This window comes from Panthera onca, chromosome E3, assembly GCF_046562875.1.
Source record: "Panthera onca isolate mPanOnc1 chromosome E3, mPanOnc1 haplotype 2, whole genome shotgun sequence".
Taxonomy (NCBI): Eukaryota; Metazoa; Chordata; class Mammalia; order Carnivora; family Felidae; genus Panthera; species Panthera onca.
In genome coordinates, this window is record NC_138354.1 from 36,215,112 (window position 1) to 36,235,013 (window position 19,902).

The 19,902-nt window shown below is 39.7% G+C and overlaps 1 protein-coding gene across 24 annotated transcripts in view; it reads right to left on the minus strand.

Annotated features, from left to right (window-relative positions):
• The window catches only part of RBFOX1 (RNA binding fox-1 homolog 1), a 2,063,692-nt gene that overhangs the window by 744,745 nt on the left and 1,299,045 nt on the right, over positions 1–19,902 (minus strand). For 22 of the 24 annotated variants that reach the window (XM_060648405.3, XM_060648402.3, XM_060648403.3 and 19 more), the window contains one exon: positions 2,609–2,692. The exons of the other annotated variants lie outside the window; for them this stretch is intronic. In XM_060648405.3, the coding sequence (XP_060504388.1) occupies positions 2,609–2,692 (84 nt within the window). The remainder of the gene's footprint in view (positions 1–2,608; positions 2,693–19,902) is intronic. 24 annotated transcript variants of the gene reach the window in all.

Here is a 19,902-nt window from a genome sequence, read left to right on the forward strand (position 1 = left end):
TTCACCCAATAATCATTAAGTGCCTATTCTGCTAATGCTGAGCACAAACTGGTGACCAGGATAGACATGGTTCTGTTTTCATACAGTTGCCGCCTGGTAGGGGGGATTCAAAAATCACGTTAACACAATATTGGGGCAATCCCATGGGGTTGGGAAAGGACAAGGAGGGGTATTTAACTGAGAAGATTCCCAGAAGAAATGATACCTATAATCTTAAGGAACAATAACATTAACTTTATAAAACGGTTTTAGAGACATACATGCTGCAGACAGAAACACAGATATATACACAGACTAAAAGACTGTGGATATGTGAGAAAGTGATATGAGGCAGGGATACAGGACAGGGGAGACAAAGCAGAGACAGTAGCTTGAGGGCCAATGATAGAATTTTAGACTTGATCCTATAATCAGGGAAAGAAATGGTAAGAATTTCAGCAAGAGCGACTGATCAGCTTCCCACATTAGAAATCAGCATTGTGGCTGCTATATGGGAAGAGACTGGTGACGGCAAAGCTGAAGGAAGGGAAGACCAGTGAAGAGGAGATCACAGAATTCCAGCAGAAGGAGAATGGAGAGAAGTGAAAAGATTTAAGAAATATTTAGCAGGGGCAGGGGCATCTGTTGGACTCAATCATTGGATGTGAGCAAAGAGTCAAGAGCAAGTTACAAACACAGAGAATACAACTTCGGTTGGTTCAGTAAAAAACAAAGAAACACAAAATGCTTCCTCAAACACTCAGTCAAAAGAGTGTAAGAAGAAAAATGATGAAGTCAACTGGTCTACTTGTAAGGCTCTGCCTAAACACATGTGTGAATTCATTCATTTACTTTTGCCACGTTTAATGAGTGTCTGGTAGGCATTTGGAACAGGGCTTCACCCACTTAGGTCCAAGTCTACAAGAATATGAACCCCTCTGAATAGAAGGAGAAGTAGAAAAAATAATCCTGAATTTTCTACTCTCTTTATAAATGAGTTTTAATTCATGCCTCTCGAAGTTAGGGCCTTTTATTAGTGACTGTAAATCTCAGAGAAGACAAGAAGTCATGAGATTCTGAAATTGCCTTATAAATTAGTTGCTGGTAGTGTAACTGTGGTTTAGTTTGTTGAGGGGCTGGGGTGGAGAGGGATTTTGGTGTTGAAATAATTACTGAACATTACTGAACCAAATAATTACTCTGTGCTGTAAAATTACGGTTATGGTAATATTCCCATCATCATTTGTTTTGTTTCTCCTAATCTAAATTATGATTTTTTTTGGTTATTGCTTTGCAAAGCTACAATATAACAGTCAAACCTGAAATTAAAACCAGCCTGCAAAAGTTATACAAGGTGATCCAATATGCTTGGGTAGCAATTATTCACGGCAAATACTACCATGAAGCTCTTAAATCCTCATTGCAAAGCTAGCTGGACGTGCATCAACTACAACCGTAGATATTTATAGGTATCAGAGGTGAGGTATGAGTATATGGAACAATTAAAATGCAAAGGAAACATCTGAAAGTCCAAGGGAACCATCTTGGGATCTCAGATTTCTGTTTCAAACAGTGCTAGATCTCAGTAGTGCCCATGAGGGAGAAGGCACTGATCTTCTCAAGCAAAACCCAGGGGAAATCCATACTCTCTCTCCTTGACTGTCCTACCGCATGCTGCTAACTCTCTTTGCTTTGTCTGTGAAATTCTGGACAGAACAATGTCTTCCAGACAAACACTGAACTTCTTCCTTAGCACCCTGTGAAAGCAGAACACTGGGTGGTCTAAGAGTCCTATAAAAAAAATCATCACTGTGTTCGTCGTCATCATCATCATCAACGTCAACCAAAAAGAAAGGAGACTGGTAAATTATCAACATGATAATTTTTTTTTTTTTTAATTTTTTTTTTAACGTTCTATTTATTTTTGAGACAGAGAGAGACAGAGCATGAACAGGGGAGGGGCAGAGAGAGAGGGAGACACAGAATCGGAAGCAGGCTCCAGGCTCTGAGCCATCAGCCCAGAGCCCGACGCGGGGCTCGAACTCACGGACTGTGAGATCGTGACCTGAGCTGAAGTCGGCCGCTTAACCGACTGAGCCACCCAGGCGCCCCAAGGTGATAATTTTCAAACCTGTAGGATTAACTCAGAGGATGATATGACTAAATCTTACAGCCTCCACATGTTAAGTATGTCCCTTACTTTGTAGATCTTAATATTTAGTAAGCAGGCTCCCAGATATTGAGAGGACATAAGCAACTCCTGGGTTGAATGTGTGTGCTGGTTTGTGTTTAGTGCGTAAGGGAAGCACCCACATTCTGAATTTTCCTCCTGAATTCCTGTGGAGGAATCAGCTCCTGTGACTTCAGAACCCACCTGCATTAGGTAGTTAGTAATTCTGTGTAGCCTCTTATACGTTTCTATTCATTCAAAATGGAACTCTAAAGATTCATATGGCTTTGAAAATTTGATGATTGTTATGTCAGAATTTGTTTTGAGAAGGATAAAAACCCTAATCCTGAAACATCAGAATTAAGATAAAAGGTTCTGATTATAGTTTTTCTCCTCTCCTGTTCTCTAATTCCCCAGGTTTCCTGTGCACAAAATTCCACATTAATCTCCTTTTCTTACACGGTCCAATGTATTCCAACAGCTTTTGTTCCTGGAAAGAGCTTCTTTCTGGCTTGTAGACAGCCCCCTGCTAACTGTGTCTTCCTATTACAGAGAGAGAGAGAGAGAGAGAGAGAGAGAATATGAATATGAATGGTCTCTCTTCCTCTTCTTAAAAGGGCACTTATCCCATAAGGGTCTCCCATCTTCAAGATCCAATCTAAACCTAATTATTTCCCAAAAGCCCACTTCCAAAAATTATCATATGCAGAGTTTCAACATATGAATTTAGGGGAACACAAACATTCAGTCTATAATAGAAGGGCTCTGAAAATGTTCAATCAATGGCCTTAGTGGCAGACACACAAATCAAGGTAAACATGTACTTCTGTTCCACTTGCCAACTTAGCTTCAATGTCCCAAAATCAAACATTATTCAATTTAAAAGAAATGTTTAAAAAGGAAAAAAAGAATCAGAAATCAGTGAAGATGAAGAGTTGGCCTGAATCTTACTTTCCTATTTTGCCTTGGTTACTTACTGATTTGAACACCAATCAGTATCCAGGCTTACAGAAATGCCCCAGGACCTGTATTCCCTTTAAGTTTATAGGATACCTATCTGTCCTGTTTTATTTTCTACTTATTTCTACAAACTACTCCCTATGCCCATCCTCTTATCATGGTAAATCATTCCCTGTGTCCACTTCTGGAGGCTGGTCAGGACCTATCTTTATTTCTATGAATTAAAGGTCCTGGAGGCTGCAACATGTAGCATTGCAAGACTTCAATGGGAAAATCAGAATTAATATTTGCTAATGTGAAAACAGTACTTACTATTTCACAGATACTTCGATAAGTATTTCACACATATTATCATACTTAATTTTCTCCACACTAGTATGGGGAAAACATCACTATATTCCCACTTTTTAGATAAGTTAAATGACATACAGCAGTGTTAAATAACTCGCTAAGCTTCTCCGAAGCAGCAAGCAGGGATATCAGAATCCAACTGCAAATCTGACTGATCCAAGCTCAAGGATTTTTAGTCTTTATATTTTATTACTCTAAGAAGGCTATTATAAAGTGACTATATAATTTATCGATCAAACTGGGACACTTGTGAGTAAGAGTGGGCATGTTGTTAATTACACCAGGATAAAGGTATCGAATAGGGTGGGTCCTGAGAAAATCTAAAGCTGAGGGCATTCTGGGTAAGTGATACGTAGTAACTGGTAAGTATGTATGTATTGTATATATTTCCCTTCATTGCCTTCCTCTTCCTCCTCCTTCTTTTTGCCTTTCTTCTCTTAAACTTCATTAGTTTCTCAGAAATGGGAAACTCTCCAGCTGACAGAAAGTTCTGGGTTACTGGGGGGTCGGGGATCACTAAAAAGAGTAACTGCCTCAAGAGAGTGATTCCTTGTACAAAACCACATTCGGGAACCAATGATGTTCCAGAAGGAGCATTCCCACCCCCATGCACGATCAAGAGAAAGTCAAAAGTTCACTCAGCTTCCCCTAAAGTAGCTTCATGCCTTTCTTTACAAGACTAAAATGGGAATTCACAAACATCTGCATTTAGTACATCTCCAAGCTAAAACCTGATTGCTTTATGGGAAACTCCCTTTGGAATTGTTCCTGCTGGTTAGAATGCAATCATCAAATACAAGCTCATACTAAAAGCAAGTCAGTGATTTTTTTTTAAACCAGATAATACAGACTCTAACTAGAGGGTTTTCTTTCCCCCTAAGTTTAAAACAGTGTGACCTTTAGATATTTTCAAGAAGTTAATGATCCTTAAGGACCTGTTTCCTTATTTGGATCCTTTGTATGCCAAGCTGTATGCATACAAAAGTCATAATCTTGGAAATCTCAAGCTTTTTAACAAAGTCCTTTGTAAAAGACATGTTTTGCACTATCTATTTTCTGTTTAACCCAAAGATGGAGATGAAAGGATAAGCATACATGGAGATGATGGACAGGATTTGGAATCTTTTCTCCTTTTTAGACCCATCAGTAGCTTTTCATTATTATGCAACTATTGATATATTTTTTATTGGTTCATCACACCTTGAAACCTGAAGTCCATCAGCCACCCCATGCACAAAACAGAAAGTGGTAGAAGGTGGTTTACATTTCATGAAGCATTAAAAAATAATGAGAAGAGATTGAAGTCATAAAGAACCATCAGAGACACGGTGAGCAAAGCCATTTTTTAATATAAAGAAAATGCATATTATGTAGAAAAAGAGACTGAAGAAGGAAAAAGAGAAATGGATTATTTTATGCAAAAGTATTGACTTCTAGCTTCTATTTCCATCCTTTTATTCCTGTATTTACCCAGAAATATTGTGCTAGCCAATATCACTCCCTCTTTTCTTCCTGACTGCCTCTTTCAGGGTATTCTTCACTTGATTTAGACATTGCTCGAAGAGAACAAAATGGGTTAGCTTTTTCATGCAATGTGTTAACACTAAGTTACCTGAAGGCAAGGAGCCTGTCAGAAAGAAATGGGGACTTCACACAAAAAAGAGAGAATTTAGTTGTACCTGAAATTTTTCAGTGCACAATTGTCACCTGTTCCATTTACCAATGACACAAAGCAAACCCACTTGTGAAAAATACCAAAATAGTAAATAAGAGGCAAAATTTGAGAAGCTAGAATGATCTTATTAATGAAAAAGATTATGGAATACTAGGTTGTCTTCATACCGTGAGGAAGAATAATAAATTTCATGCCCATAATATCTTATTAAATAAAAAAAAATTCTGGACCACAAAATATTATCTAAAGAACGATGTCAGCTGTATCTCTAACACCTGACAGTTCCTAAAATATAGTCACTAACCATGTACTGAGTAAATGTTAAAGTAAATCTGTGTTAGGGTGTGTGTGTATACAAAAAAAAAAGTGATACCATTACAAATGACTTGTCTTGTGTTTTCTCTATTTTCCTATTATCTACAATGGATACATACATATTATTTAAGTCATTAGTATAGGTATTTGTAAGACTCACCCCAACAGTGACACTGGAATTGAGGATGATGGTTAACCTTAGATTCTGAGATGCTGAATTTATTACCAAAAGGAAAAACCCAAAATGTGCCTCTTGTTTTGATGAGAATTGTTTACATAGCATCAGAACTAAGGACTGGACTCCCAACAATGATTTGGAGTAGTGAGTGTCTCTGTTTGTATTTTCAAACACACCTTACAGTAAAAATAAATTTAAAAAGAGGTTGCACATAACAAAGTTTTCTAGGTGGCAACCTTTCTTAAGGATTTCATGCATTATCTAAAGGCTTTAAAAGTCAGTTCAGAATTTTCCATCATGAACAAAACAAAATACACAACTTAGATCACTGATTCCAAATGCACTCCTTTGACCCACACAAGTTGTAATGATGTGTATTTTAGTCCAGGATAAAAAGAAGACAGTAGGGGATTTTGAAACTAAAGCTAAATTTTTAATTAAGCTTTTTTGCTTTTATTTTGAGATAATATCCTTCCTACACTTTTGGGTCTGAGAATGTTATTACTTTCCTAAAATGCTGCTGATTTTGTAAAATGTCTAAACTTCTTAAAATAAAACAAATAGTCTCCCTAAGTGGTACCCTATTTGCTGCTATTACTATTATTGTTATTACTATTATTATTATTGAAATGTGTTCTTATCTTGAAATCACTGGGTTGGATGACTAAAGAATAAAGTTTCATGTCTACTTTCTTGTTTTTGAACTCTCAAAGTAGAAGAGTTTTATTTTTGGAGTAAAGTCTAGGAATCTAGTGATTTGAGAACAGAAAATAATGAATTATTTATGTGCTGGGACAAGATTACTGAAATAGTTTCCCTGCAATGACCCGTCCTGTCTGTTAAAGAGAATCCTGGCTTTGTCGTGTGTCAGTTTTGTATTCTACCCACCCCGTACTCCAAGGCAGGTTCAGTCTTTGCCGAGGAGATCGATTACAGGCTCTGCAAGGTATAAACCTGAACAAAAGGAGGAGGGCTAGAAAGAAGAATGTGGGAGGATTCTGTGAGAGAGGGGAATGAAGAAGCACAGGTGTGAAGAAAACAATAGACAGGTAGCTTTTTAATAAATATTCAAAACACTGGTGAAGGACTTGGGGTCTCATTTTGGTTCCAAGACTTATTTGCTTTCACATACCCTCCTGACTGTACTACATGGCTCCATTCCCTCTTATGGCTACCGCTGACTTGGTAAGCGAGAGGTCCTAACTTCCATTTTGTGCCTAGGGTCAGTTTTTACAACCAAAGTCTTGGTATTTTGATACCCTTCTCTCTTTGTCGTACTTCCACTTCATCTTACAAAGAAGATAAAAAGGGCACCACGAAACAGACTACGTCTCTAATGACATTTCTATTTATTCACACAACCAAGGGAATAATAGTAGTTGGTACCTGACCACAAGCCCTGTCATACGTTCTAATTGTGGAGGCAACATAACGAACTAAGAGGTGGTACAAGGCTAAGCTTACTTAGGTTCTTCTTCTACGGGCCTTTTCTAAATGTCAGGAATGAACTTTGAACATGTAGTCATATATTCTAAACACTTAGTGAGTCTTCAGTTTCTTGGTTACTTATAAGCATCTTTACAAATGCATCTTGCTCACTGTTCTTGACTATTTTCTCCGATCTATGCCCAGAGGATGCTTTGTCTCCAACCTTGACGGTTTTCCATTCATTAATTCATTCAAGTTATTATTATCTTTTTTTTTTTTTAGAGAGAGAGCACAAGGAGGGTAGAGGGGCAGAGGGAGACAGTGAGAATCTTAAGCAGGCTCCACACTCAGCACAGAGCCCGACAAGGGGCTCAATCCCACAACCCTGGGATCATGACCTGAGCTGAAATCAAGAGTTGGAAACTCAGCCAGCTGAGCCACCCAGGCACCCCTGGATTTGCCTTTAGGTTGGAATGTTTTGTGTCACGTCCTGGTGTACTCCAAGAACAAATCCAGGCAAACCCTCCTTTCTCTTTTGGGGTTTGAGTCCCTGCTAATTGGTCTTCCTCCATCCACCCTTCCACAAATAAGCTTTTGAGAGCTCCACTGCTCCCCACAACATAACACTATGTTGAACATCTTAGAAAGACTCAACAAACCCTTTCAAAAGCCAGCTGTAGCCTATTTTTTCAGGCCATCTGTGATCATTCCCCTTCCACCTCCAGACCCATTCATACTAAGGTACTCCCTAATTCTCAAATGCATCATTCACTTTGTTGATGCCATTTCAACTGGAATACTAACTCTTTTCTGCCTAGGAATCTCTTCATTATCTAGGATCCAGGTCAAAAACCACCTCCTTTCTGCAGGTTGCCTCTGCAAGACAGAGTTGTTTGTTCCCTTTCCTATGTTTCTGCAATATTGCTAAAAACTCTACCATTATGTCTCCTCAGCGCATTGAACAAAAGAGGGTTTTTTGTTGTTGTTGTTGTTTCTTGTTTTTTTGTTTGTTTGGTTGGTTTTAATTTGAATTTCTTCTTCTATTTCATCAAAATCTACGTGAGGGCCTTCCAATTGTCTTTCCACAGACCAGCAAAATCAGCATTTCCTGAGAGTTTGCTAAAAAGGAAAACTCAGGGCCTCCCCCAAGACTTGCTGAATTACAATCCCTGGAGGTGGCCCAAGAATCTCTGTCTTTTTAAGATTTCCAGGGGATTCTTATGCCCAACAGGTCTGCAGAGTAAGGACCAATGCTCATGTAACTTTATATCCCTAAACACAACACACACAGCAAGCCCTTGATAACCTTGAAAGTGAAATTAAAAGCTACGTTTTTTTGTGTGGAGTTTATCCTTTTCGAACCTCTTCTGCAGTGTAATGACATGTTCTCATCAAAATTAGTTTTACCCTGCTTTTTCCCGTCAGTATCGACTGGAGCTTATTCGGTTTGCCTGACACACTTCATACTCCACATCACAGCTCTTGTCTGATCCAAGGCTCCCCAATGCACATTTCAAACCTGATCCCTCTGCAGACCTCCTGCTGGTGCCAAGGAGAACACGTGTTAATGTTAATGGCATTTGGGGGCAGGGAGAAAGTGCAGGCTAGACAAAAAACAGGGACACCGGCTAGGAGAGAGGGAGAATGCATGGACTTGAAAATGCTTTTGTCACGTGTTTATTATCAATGGTGTTTTCAAGTAGCTGCTAAGTCTAGAAGACACCTAAGCTTCTGAAACACATCTGACCTCATCATACACACTGAAAAACAGAGGAAGGTCCATGTGAAGTCAGTAACATTGCAACAGAAAGACCCAAGAGAGGGGTTGTTAGCTGGAATGCCTTGGTGGTTTAATATGAAATGAGAGCCTTAGTTGCTAACACTGAATCTGCTCAGTTAAAGGAATATTGAGAGTTGAAGCAATTATCCCAGTAATTGAGTAGGGAAGAAAATCATTTCTTTTGGAAAAGAGACCCATGCCTTTCAATTAGCAGTTTACATTGATCAAAGACATTAGGGAACAGCTCCACTTGTCCAGCTTTTGTCTTATAGACCAAGAGTACTTCATCACTTTGCCCATCTGCCCCAATCTTGCCAAGACACTGCACTTAAAATGGCCCTTGTTTTTGCATAAAACCCTAAAAATGATCTGGGTTGCATAAAAGCCTGAAAATAATCTGAAAATGATTAAAGGCATCTAATCATCTGAAAAGAAAGCAGTCTGATGCTCAAAAAACAGTGCACACACACACACATACACACAGCATCTTGGATGTACTTTTTTTCTTATGTAATATATCAGCCATAAAAAATACAGAAGATGCTACAACAAATGCCATATGTCCACTTTGCAGCTTGCAACATAAATATAACAAATATAACTGAATCTCTCTCAGTTGCTCTCCCTGATTGCAACTCTTTTCCCACTCCTCAAAAGAGGGGGCTGCACTGCGGAACTCAGGATCTCCCATCCAGATGCCAGTTTCTCTTGTTTTACCATACATGCAGAGAGCCCATGAGAATATATAATATTTTCCATATGCAATAAATGTACAAAATAACATCATACTCTATGTCTTCTTCTGCAGATTACTTTTTGTGGTGGTTCAATATTCTGGTTTTAAGATTTATCCATGCTGATACACCGAGGTCTAGCATAAGAGTATTAAGTATAGCATGGCAGTCCAGACATAAATTTTGCTATGGTTATTTTCTATTTCCGTATTGATGGGCAATTAGTGTTTGTTTGGTAGATTGTTCTCTTCCCTTTGCTTCCACAATGGTAAAATTGATATTCGTATATGTGTCCCCTAGGGATGAATGTGTGGGCACCTTCAACTTTCTGTAATGTTGCCAAGTTGGTCTCTAAAGTAGTTGCATCAGTATACAACCCCCTGGCATCATGTTATAGTGCACACTGACTCCACATCCTTGCCAACACGTGGTGCTGTCTAATTTTTAATATTTGTCAAGTTGAAGAGAGTAAACTAAATGCCTTCCAGAGATGCTTTCCAGGGATGAATAGTTAGCACCCCCAGCAGAGGACAATGGGGTCTATTAGAACGGAGAACATTCGGTCATCAGATATATTAAGTAGTATCTTTCTACTGGTAGCATTAAGTGCCTAACATTGTGTCTGGAATATGATGTATATTCAGCACATATTGGTTAAATGGATTCACTTGAGCTATTGCAGATGACTTGGAAAATAAGGGAAATATCTGCAAGAAAAGCTGTGAATAGCCAGCACAGGACTATTCTTTAGAAAAGAAAAAAAAATGCAATTCCAAATATTCTTTCTTCACTTAACTCAGCAATCCAGCTTGTTCCATCAGGTACCCTTGTGGTTTTAACTCATACACTTTACAGTCAATGAGCAAAAACCAATTCCACTCCTCAAATTCTTCTCACTTACTATTCAGCTGTCTCAATTCATTAATTTGCTTAATCAGCCCTCATCAATAACACTTCTCTCCATAGCAATCCTCTCCCTGAAAGGAAAAGCAAGCTCTGAATACTCAAAAGTGTGAATCTATAAAGAAACAAGAATGGCTGGGGGGAAAAAATACTTGTATCATGCCTTTTGGGGGATTAAAATAACTTCATATTAACATGTGTGCTATTATCAGAGGTCAAGGCTGGAAGACGTTTTCTCATTTTGCTGATATTGTAGTCACTTAAAAATTGAATTAAATGGTTACAACATTTGATGACTAGCTAATGACAATTCTATGGAGGGTCATAGGTATCAACACAGAGAGACGTTTCCTGGCACTGCAAGATGTCTGAAACATGCCCGATGAAGGGCGGCTCATCTCAATTCAGAGTTCTACAAGCAGCACAAGAAACACATACATTTGGGAAACTTGTCAGTCCACTGGCCTTGGTCTGTACACCTGAATAAGAGTAAGCACCCATTCTTAGAACTAAGTTTTTTGGAGAACTGATGGCCAATAAGTAAAAGAAAATATGATCTTTTGAGTCAGTGTAAACCCTGGCTAAAGGATCATAAAATACAAGGTTCCTTGTCTGTTGTGGAGGGCAGTAGAGATCTGTGCACAGAATCTTTGCATCTTTATTATAAAAAGATAGCAGATATCAATAACAGATAACATGTTGGTCAATGGGTGATATGAGAATAAATCATACTCAAAAGATGATATCTTGGTGAAGAAGAAATGTCACGTTATTAAATGAAGGAATTTGAATTTCTAGCATTTTGTTGTTTAGAATGAACCACAAGCATTGGTGATCCATTTCCTTCTCCAACCTCATTCCTGACCCCATACACAAATGGGTACACATCATTGTGATTTGGGCAGTTAAACTGCAATATGTCAATATGGTTTAAACCTACTTCTGATGAAAAAAGCCAGAAAACCATATGGCTGTGCCTAAACCCTTCTTCTGTAGAAATTATGGAGCTCCTACAAGTCTACCATTAACAAAAGAAAGAAAAAGAAAAGGCAACAGCAAAAAGAGAAGGCATCCTGGATCCACTCTCATTTTAACTGTAGCCGAGATGAAAATCCCAATCTAGATGTGATATTTACCACCACTTTGACAAGGTCGCTTATGAGTGAGGTATTTCATCCTTCAAATATTAAGTCATAATTACAACAATTGGGATATTCCTATTTCTGGTTTGTTACACAAAAACGTCAATGAAAGGCTCTAATCAGGCTCATTCTTGGCATGAACATGTGTGCAAAGAGGAGAAAAGCCTTTCCCTTCCCATAAACTGGTTTAGAATCTCCCTCTTAACTCCATCTGACCTAAGAGAAACCAGTATCGTCTTGATGCTTAAAAATAAAATAAAATAAATGCATCGAATTCTATGGGATAGGCTCATTAGCTGGAGACTTGACAGGTTGCTAAATGGTAACTCAGAATGAAGAGCTACAAACACACTATAATTAATTACCAAAACAGGCACTGCTTGGGCTAAAGCTGAGGCAACAAAGTGCTGACGGAACAAAATTCTCATTCCACTGCTCTCCCTGCCTCTCCCAATTTACAGGAGAATGGGAAATCATGAACAATTGATACACTCCGTTAGCTGCTATCACAGAGAGTAACTTTCCATGTAGCCTTAGGGGTATCTTACACAGTTTAACACTGAAAATAAAAGGTAATGTTCTTGGCAAAGAGCTAGGGGGATTAAATTTGGGAGGCTTGAAGCAGCCTTGAATTGTACTCAATAAAAAAGGGACCAAATAGTAATTTTGTAATTTAACTGTGCTGGTTATGCCCAATGAGTCAGACACTTGTGAAATAAACCATGTAAATAGAAAAATGGCTTAACTCTTTCTGTCAGTACACATGGTGTTTCTCTCATGCTTCCTGGGAGTGGGTTCTCTGATTCAATAAAAATAATGTGATTATGTAGATGCTACCAACAAATCTTTTAAGTGAGTTCTTCAGTAAAGGTGTTGACTTCTTCTTTGAGATTCTTGCTGCTATATTTCAAAGATGAGGAAGGCCATGAATATGGTGGAACATTGCTCTAGATGTCAACATATAGAGGGTCAGAGTCCCAAATCAACAGGAGCTGGAAAAAGTCTTGTTAAAATCATGGAATTCTTGACCACACACAAAAAATCACTCTTCAGAAGCTTGTGTCAGGGTTTCTGCAGGAACCACTTCACAAACAAAATAAATAAGTCAATGAGTCAACAAAATAATGCAACTGACCAGGATTTTCAATGATTTATTCAATAACTCCAGGGGATACCCTGGATAACTCCAGGAATAATTCCCTCCCTACTCCTTCTTTCCTTCCTTTTTTTTTTCTTTCTTCCTTTTCTGAGGGCCACCTTACAGCTGAATTGATGTTATCCAAATTGACAGATTTAGGCATTGGCCAAGTAATAGACTGAGAATCAAAATGCTTAAAATATAGGTAAACACATCTCCTTCCTGTTGTGAGTGGTGTTTTATGACAAATGTATCTGCTTGTAACTGCTTCATGGTAGGATGTTGTTGAAATAATTACTTTGCTTCCTAAGTCAAATTTTTGACCACACCAAACCTCTTGAAAAGTCAGGAATATATAAATATTTCTATCCCCTGACCTGACCTGAAACACTCTTTGGAGAATATCCTTAATGGAAAATTTTTGTGACTTACCCCTTTGTTACTGGGGGTGGTGGTGGAAATCATGACCTTTATATCCTGGATATAACGCTGGTAACACTGTAACCTCAAACAGGGGCTCCAAGGGGACATACTTACTTAGAATTCAGAGAAGTTTCCAAAATAGTATTAATTGGAAATAAAACTCCTATCTCACCATATTCAACAATAAAAGAGCTGCTGAAAAGATCTGAGGAGGAGGGAGTTATCTTGATCACTGGAATATTTATGGCAACTGGCACAGAAGCTGGTTCCCAAAGCATATTTGGGGAAGTAACAAAAGGAAGGAGGGAAGGAAGGAAGGAGGGAAGGAAGGAAGGAAGGAAGGAAGGAAGGAAGGAAGGAAAGAAGAAGGGATGAAGGGAATTCATTGATTACTCAGTATCCTCTAAAGGTAAAAGAATTCCCTAGAGTTAGTCAATCAGAGGACTCCAAGCAATGTATGAAATGCAATCTAGGTTTCCATTATTGAGATGTCTCTCCAAATTTTAAGATCTCTTATTCTCACTCTTGTTTTGTGTAACTGCCTGCTGAAAATCTTGCTTACTCTGACTTGGCAATCTCAGACCCACAGACTAGAATTTTGGCCTCCTTTCCTGTCTCTCCTTCCCTCCTGTACATATTTGCTGTGCCAGGCTCTGTGTTGGAGACAGGGGATCACACCTTAAACAAGACAGGCATAGTTACTACCCTCATGGAACTTACAGTATTGCAGTGAAATCTGGTATTTGCCTACACAGCATCCTTTCCTTCCTTTGGGATCATCCCTCTCTCCTTCCAGGAGCTGTTCCTTCCCTTTCCACTATGGAGTAAACCCATTCTTAGCCAGCAAAAGGCAGCCCAGGCATTGGTATCAGATTCCAATCTCAGTGATCATGGTCGTCCTCTGTCATGGATGAACCAGGACAAGGAAAGAAAGGCAGTTCTCCCTGGTGGCAAGGAGGTAAAATATGAGGTTCAAGAAATGCTAGTGTCCAGATAAAACAGGAAATCTGAGTCCGGAAAAGGTAAGAAGAAATCCTACTTTTGCTAAATCTCCTATTCCTCGTGGTCTTAGAGGTCTAGCTATGCCACTGGAACTCCAGCAATTAGGATCCCAGATCTTCCCATATTTATGTAAGACATTCCTCATTTATATAAGCCTTTTACTAATTAACCCCTTTCCTCTATAGAGGTTCTGTCATTTGTACCCAAAGATTCCTGCCTAATACAGGCATATTGATCATCTCTCCTTACGTTCCCTAACTAGCAAATGGCGCTAATGGTATATGTCTCTCCTTGTGTTATGGAACCCACAGAAGATTAATAAGACGGATGAGATGAAATGCTATGTCTAAACCCCAGAAACCATTACTGAGACAAATAAAAGTCAGACACTCATACTTTGAGTTGCTTTTACAGTACAGAGCAATGGAGTTTTGTAAAAGGAAATATTATCACATTTGGCTCCAAATAAATGAGGATTTCTGGAAGGAACAAAGACTTAACTGCCTGAGGTCTTTCCTTCTTTCTCCCTTCCTTTCTTTCTAGCCTGCAGACTAATAGCTCATTACAGAGAAGACTGTCTAAAAAAATAAAAGTTACCTAGACATGCAGGCCACTACCCAGGAAGAGCTAATTATTTGCATAAATCATATGGATCCTGGCCCTGGATATATTAACCATTTACGGTACTGATCATCTGTCACCACACTGTAATGCCAGTCATCTGCTGGGGCGGAAACTACCCCATGGTAGTTTCTTCAAGTGAGGTCAGGGTGCAGCTCCTCTCTGCATACGAGACATTATCAACTCAATGACATGCCTCCTGGAAAACAAATCCAACCAGGGCAATAAATTGCCACAGGTTCCCAAAGTAGCCTCTACAGACTGAGCACATTTGCTACTGGTCACGCAAATTGATTTCATCACACTACTTCATACAGTACTAGGAAGCACCCATTTGCTAACACCCCTCAACCATTTTTGACCCAAATTCTGAGAGTGTCCACCACCATCAGATTCTTGAGTAAGCTGGGGACTGACCTCACCATCCTCTAGCAGGACAATTTGCCTTTTAAGCCAGGAAGTCCGATGGTTAGGGAAAAGGCAGCAGCAATGGCACCAGTAACTATCCCCTCTCTGAACTAAAATTCAATTTGATGGGAGCTTAAGGTATGCCTACAACATCCATAGTTACGTCATGACCATCATCACTACCATAGCAACATCAACAATATAATAATTATAGCCAACATTTGTTTAGCACTTACTATTTGCCAGTTGCTATGACAGGAACTTTATATACATGATCACTAATGCTCACAAATTCCTAATATTATCCCCCTTTTGCAAAAGGGTAAACAGAAGTTCAGACAAGTTAAGCAATTTGCTCAAGTTCACACAATCATTAAGCAATGGAGAAGGGGAGAGGGGCAGAGGATGAAGGATGGCCCCATAGGCTTTCTCTGGGTCCCGTGGAAATACGCCAGCTGGGACCAGTGGTTTGCCTTGCTCCAGTGGGAGTGACTACACATGATGTCATCCATAGGCACTGTGCCCAGCATGCACCTTGCCTGGACAGCTAGACGCCAGACACAAAGATTTATTCTCTACTTGCAAGGCTGTTCTCACACTTACTGCAGTAGGCTGAAAAACAGCTGCCCAAAGATTTCAGGTCCTAATCTCTAGAACCAGAAGTGACGTCTTAGAAAGAAAAAGATTCTTTGCAGATGTGACTAAGTTAAGGATCCCGAGATGGGGATTATCCAGATGGTCCTATATCCAATCTCAAGTGTCCTTATAAGAGAGAGACAGATATACATAGAAGAGAACAAGGGAGTGTGACCACAGAGACAGATATGGGAGTCATGCAGCCACCAGTCAAAGACAGCAGGCAGCCACTACAAGCTAGACAAGGCAAGGAACACATTCTCCCCTAGAGCTTCCAGACAGAGTTCAGTCCTGACAAGACACCTTGATTTGGGCCCAGTGACACTGATTTTACACTTTGGCCCCTAGCACTGAGAATAAAATTCTGTTGTTCTAAGCCACCACGTTCATGATAATTACTTACAGCAGTCCTAGGAAAACTATGCACTCGCCCTGCCCCCACCCCCTAAAAAAACCCAGAAAGCCAAAGGGGTGTCAAGGCTTTCCTCCTAGAGCCTTCATACACAGTACATCCATCTGTGTCTGGTCCAGAATGCGTCTGCACAGAAAGTCAGAGGACAGGATTGAGGTGGGGTGGAGGGCGGGGATCCCATAAGTTCTGTTCTTTACCAAACCATGCTCTGGGTTTGCCACAACTCTTTGCCTGATATTGGATCTTGGATTTTGCCCAAGTCTTCCTGACGTGAGAGCTTTGTTCTTGCCACAAAAACATGAGGATTGTTGAGAGAATGAATGCAAAGATAATTAAGATCTCCAGAATAAAAGCTCTCACGATCTAGAAGAGAAGCAGACATCTAAATTTGAAAACTTAATATTATGCTACCACATTTTAAAAGATTTCTAAAAACTAATTTGTTATACAAGTAGATTGTTAAAATTAAACTTTTTTTATTCTGAGATAATTGTAGATGCATATGTAGTTTTAAGAAAGATTACAGAGAGCTTTCACATACTCCTACCCTAATTGACCCCATGGTAACATCTTGCAAAACTTTATGACAGTATCGTTGCCAGGACAGTGACCTTGACACAGTCCGTCCACTCAAGGATCCCTTGTGTTACCCTTTTGTAACTACACCTTATCCCTACTCTACAGTCTTCATTCCTGACTTCTAGCAACCTCTCATCTGCTCTCCATTGTCATAATTTTACCATTTCAAGGACGTAATATACATGGAATCTTATATTATGCAACCTTTTAGGACTGACTTTTTTTCACTCAACATAATTCCTTGGAGTTTCATCCAAGAAGTTGTGTTTGACAATAGCTTGTTCCTTTTTATTGCTGAGTCGTATTCCATGGTGTGGATCTACCAAAGCTTGTTCAACCACTCAACCACCAAAGGACATCTGGGTAGCTTCTAATTTTGGATTATTACAAATAAAGCTGCTGTGAATGTTTATGTACAGATTTTAGTGGGCACATTTTTGTTTTTCTGGGATAAATGCCCAAGAGCACAAGTGCTGAGTTGTATGGTAGCTGCATGTTTCGTTTTACAAGAAAATGACAAAGTATTTTCCAGAATAGCTGTAGCATTTTAAATTCCTGCCAGCAAAGCATGAGTGATCCTTGCCAGAATTTGGTGTAGTTGCTATTTTCTTATTTTAGCCAACAGATGGGTTCTTATCAGTGTGTAGCCATATACACTGCAAGTCAGAATGAAGAAAGAGAGAATCGATGCAAACTAGTAACATCAGGAGTAAGCAAGTTCATGGAAGTCATGGAGAGAGTTGGGATCTGTTGAGGGTGGTAAGGAAGGTGATGAGAGGTATGTCAGCTGGGTGGGCATTGATCTGGTCTCATTTATTTCTCCATCTTTCTCTCCCTTCTTTCCCCTCTCATGCTGTCTGTCCTCCTCTCAGGTTCTCTACTCAACCAGGCCTTTTCCTTCAGGAGATGCCACAAATAGTCCCTTTTGTTTGTAGCCCTCCAACCCTCATTTTCACAGCCTGTCTTGTCCTCCTCCTTTTAATCTTAGCTTACCCATCACCTCCTCAGAGAAGCCCTCCAAGACCACCTTGCCTAATTAGATCTTTCTCCCACCTACTCTCATCTTTATTTTCTTTTGTGAGACACCCTATTTTATTATTATTTTTCACTGAAACTGTCATCACTTTTAAGTCTATAATAATTTGTTTGCTTTTTTAAAGTCTCACACCAGACAGTAAGCCCAAGACAGAAATCAGTACTGCTTAATTTACAGGACATCACCAGGCTCCAACTGAGTCACTAATAAGACCACGACAACAACAATGGAACGAATGACTGGATGGGAGGGAAGGCTGAGGGAGCTCAGAATTTCACTTTATGATCCAAGGAGCTAAATGCTTAATGGTAGGTTTCTACTAGCCTAGTTGAGAAGGTGAGTATTATGAGGAGGTAGAAGGTGGATTTCTCTATTCAGTTGTGAGAAAAACATACCATTTGTCACCCATGTTCACCTATTAAAACCACTAGAGTGTGCAAGGTTCAAAGGTAAAGCCTGGGGTGTTTCTAACCCAAATAAGCTTCCTATTCAACTGAGAGATACACACACAAATAATTGTAATACAAGGCAAAGAGATGAAGGAGGACAGAAATAAAAACAAGAAAGCATGGGCAGAAAGCAGAGGGGGAGCAGACTTTCTCTGGAGTAAATGGGGTGGCTTCTTGGAGGAGACGGCATTTGATCTGGATTTCAAGGAGTCGTGGGATGTAGACATGTAGTCATGGCAGAGAGGCATTTCAGTTCTATGTAAAGGATGAAGAACACTATTTTTTCCTCTTTTGTCAAAATCTATTCATCTTAAAAACGAACATAATTCCTGTCAATGAGCAGACTACTGTAGGAACTAACTTTAAGGTGCCCCAGAAAAGAATTCTTCAGTTTTAAAGCTCAGTACTGTCAACACACATCTCTGATGCTGGCTTTCCCTCACCACTCCCCTCCCCCCTGCCCCCACCCCCCCACCCCCAGTACCCCCTCCACACCCCCACACCCCCGCCCCCTTCAGCAAGCTTGTTAGTTCCTTTGTTTCATCCTCTGGAGAAGGTTATATCTGAATAAGAAAAGAGGAATTTGGGGAAGGTCTCATGTGAAGAAAACTATTTAGTTTTCCCTAAATTTGCAGGTTCCAGAGGGCAGAAGTTTGGCTAATGGTGGTGAGTGCTAAACACGCCCAAACATGTGCACAGACCAAGGTGGAGTTAGCCAGGGCGAGAAAGCTTTTGGCATTTCATTGCTGCCCTGTGGTTTCCTGTTCCCTTTTATACACAAGAAACTGTGATCAGTGAATTTGGGTCATGGTCCCTGACACAGACCTCTTTTCCTTGAGTCTAGAAGTTTCTCTTCAAATGCTTTCGACTGAGGTCCTTCTATTGTGGTCTTCCACTTTCTTTCTTTTCCTTAGCTAGTCCCGTGCTACTCCACATTGGGGAGTTTCTTTCTATGTAGTGGCTATCTCTCTCTCTCTCTGTCTCCACCCCCCCCCCGTGCCATCCATCAGCTACCTAAACAGATGTGACCAATAGTGTTGAAAAGAGCAGATAATACTGCCTTCAGCCTTGGACTGGATGGAACTCTGTTGCCTGCTGGCTGTGTGGTCAACAAAAATGTTTTGTGTTATGTTTGGCATCAGAGTGTGTTTTTAAAGAAATTTTGTATTAGCGGGCAAACATTTAAAAATTGGAAATTTTACATTTGGAAATGACAGATGCCAGACATCTCTGGGCAAATGAGAAGTTCAGGCCCACACGGTGCCCATTTTTCCATGTGGTCACAAAAAGCGCGAGTTGCAAGGTTACTCTCTTTGAACAGCCACGAGCTCCCCAGTTCGCCATGATGTCAGCCACTTGCTAAGTCACTCCATTTGGAAGCTACCATCAAGTACAGTTTGTTTGGCATTAGAAAAGTCTGGGGGAAGTAACTTGGTTTGTTCATTCCTTTCCAAGTATAATTATATTATTAGGCTTAATAATATACATTAATTACTTCCACTTACTACAGTAATACATGATTGTTTTAAAACAAAGAATGTCTATAGACACATAAGCACACACAGTTTGATGAGTGCTCTAAT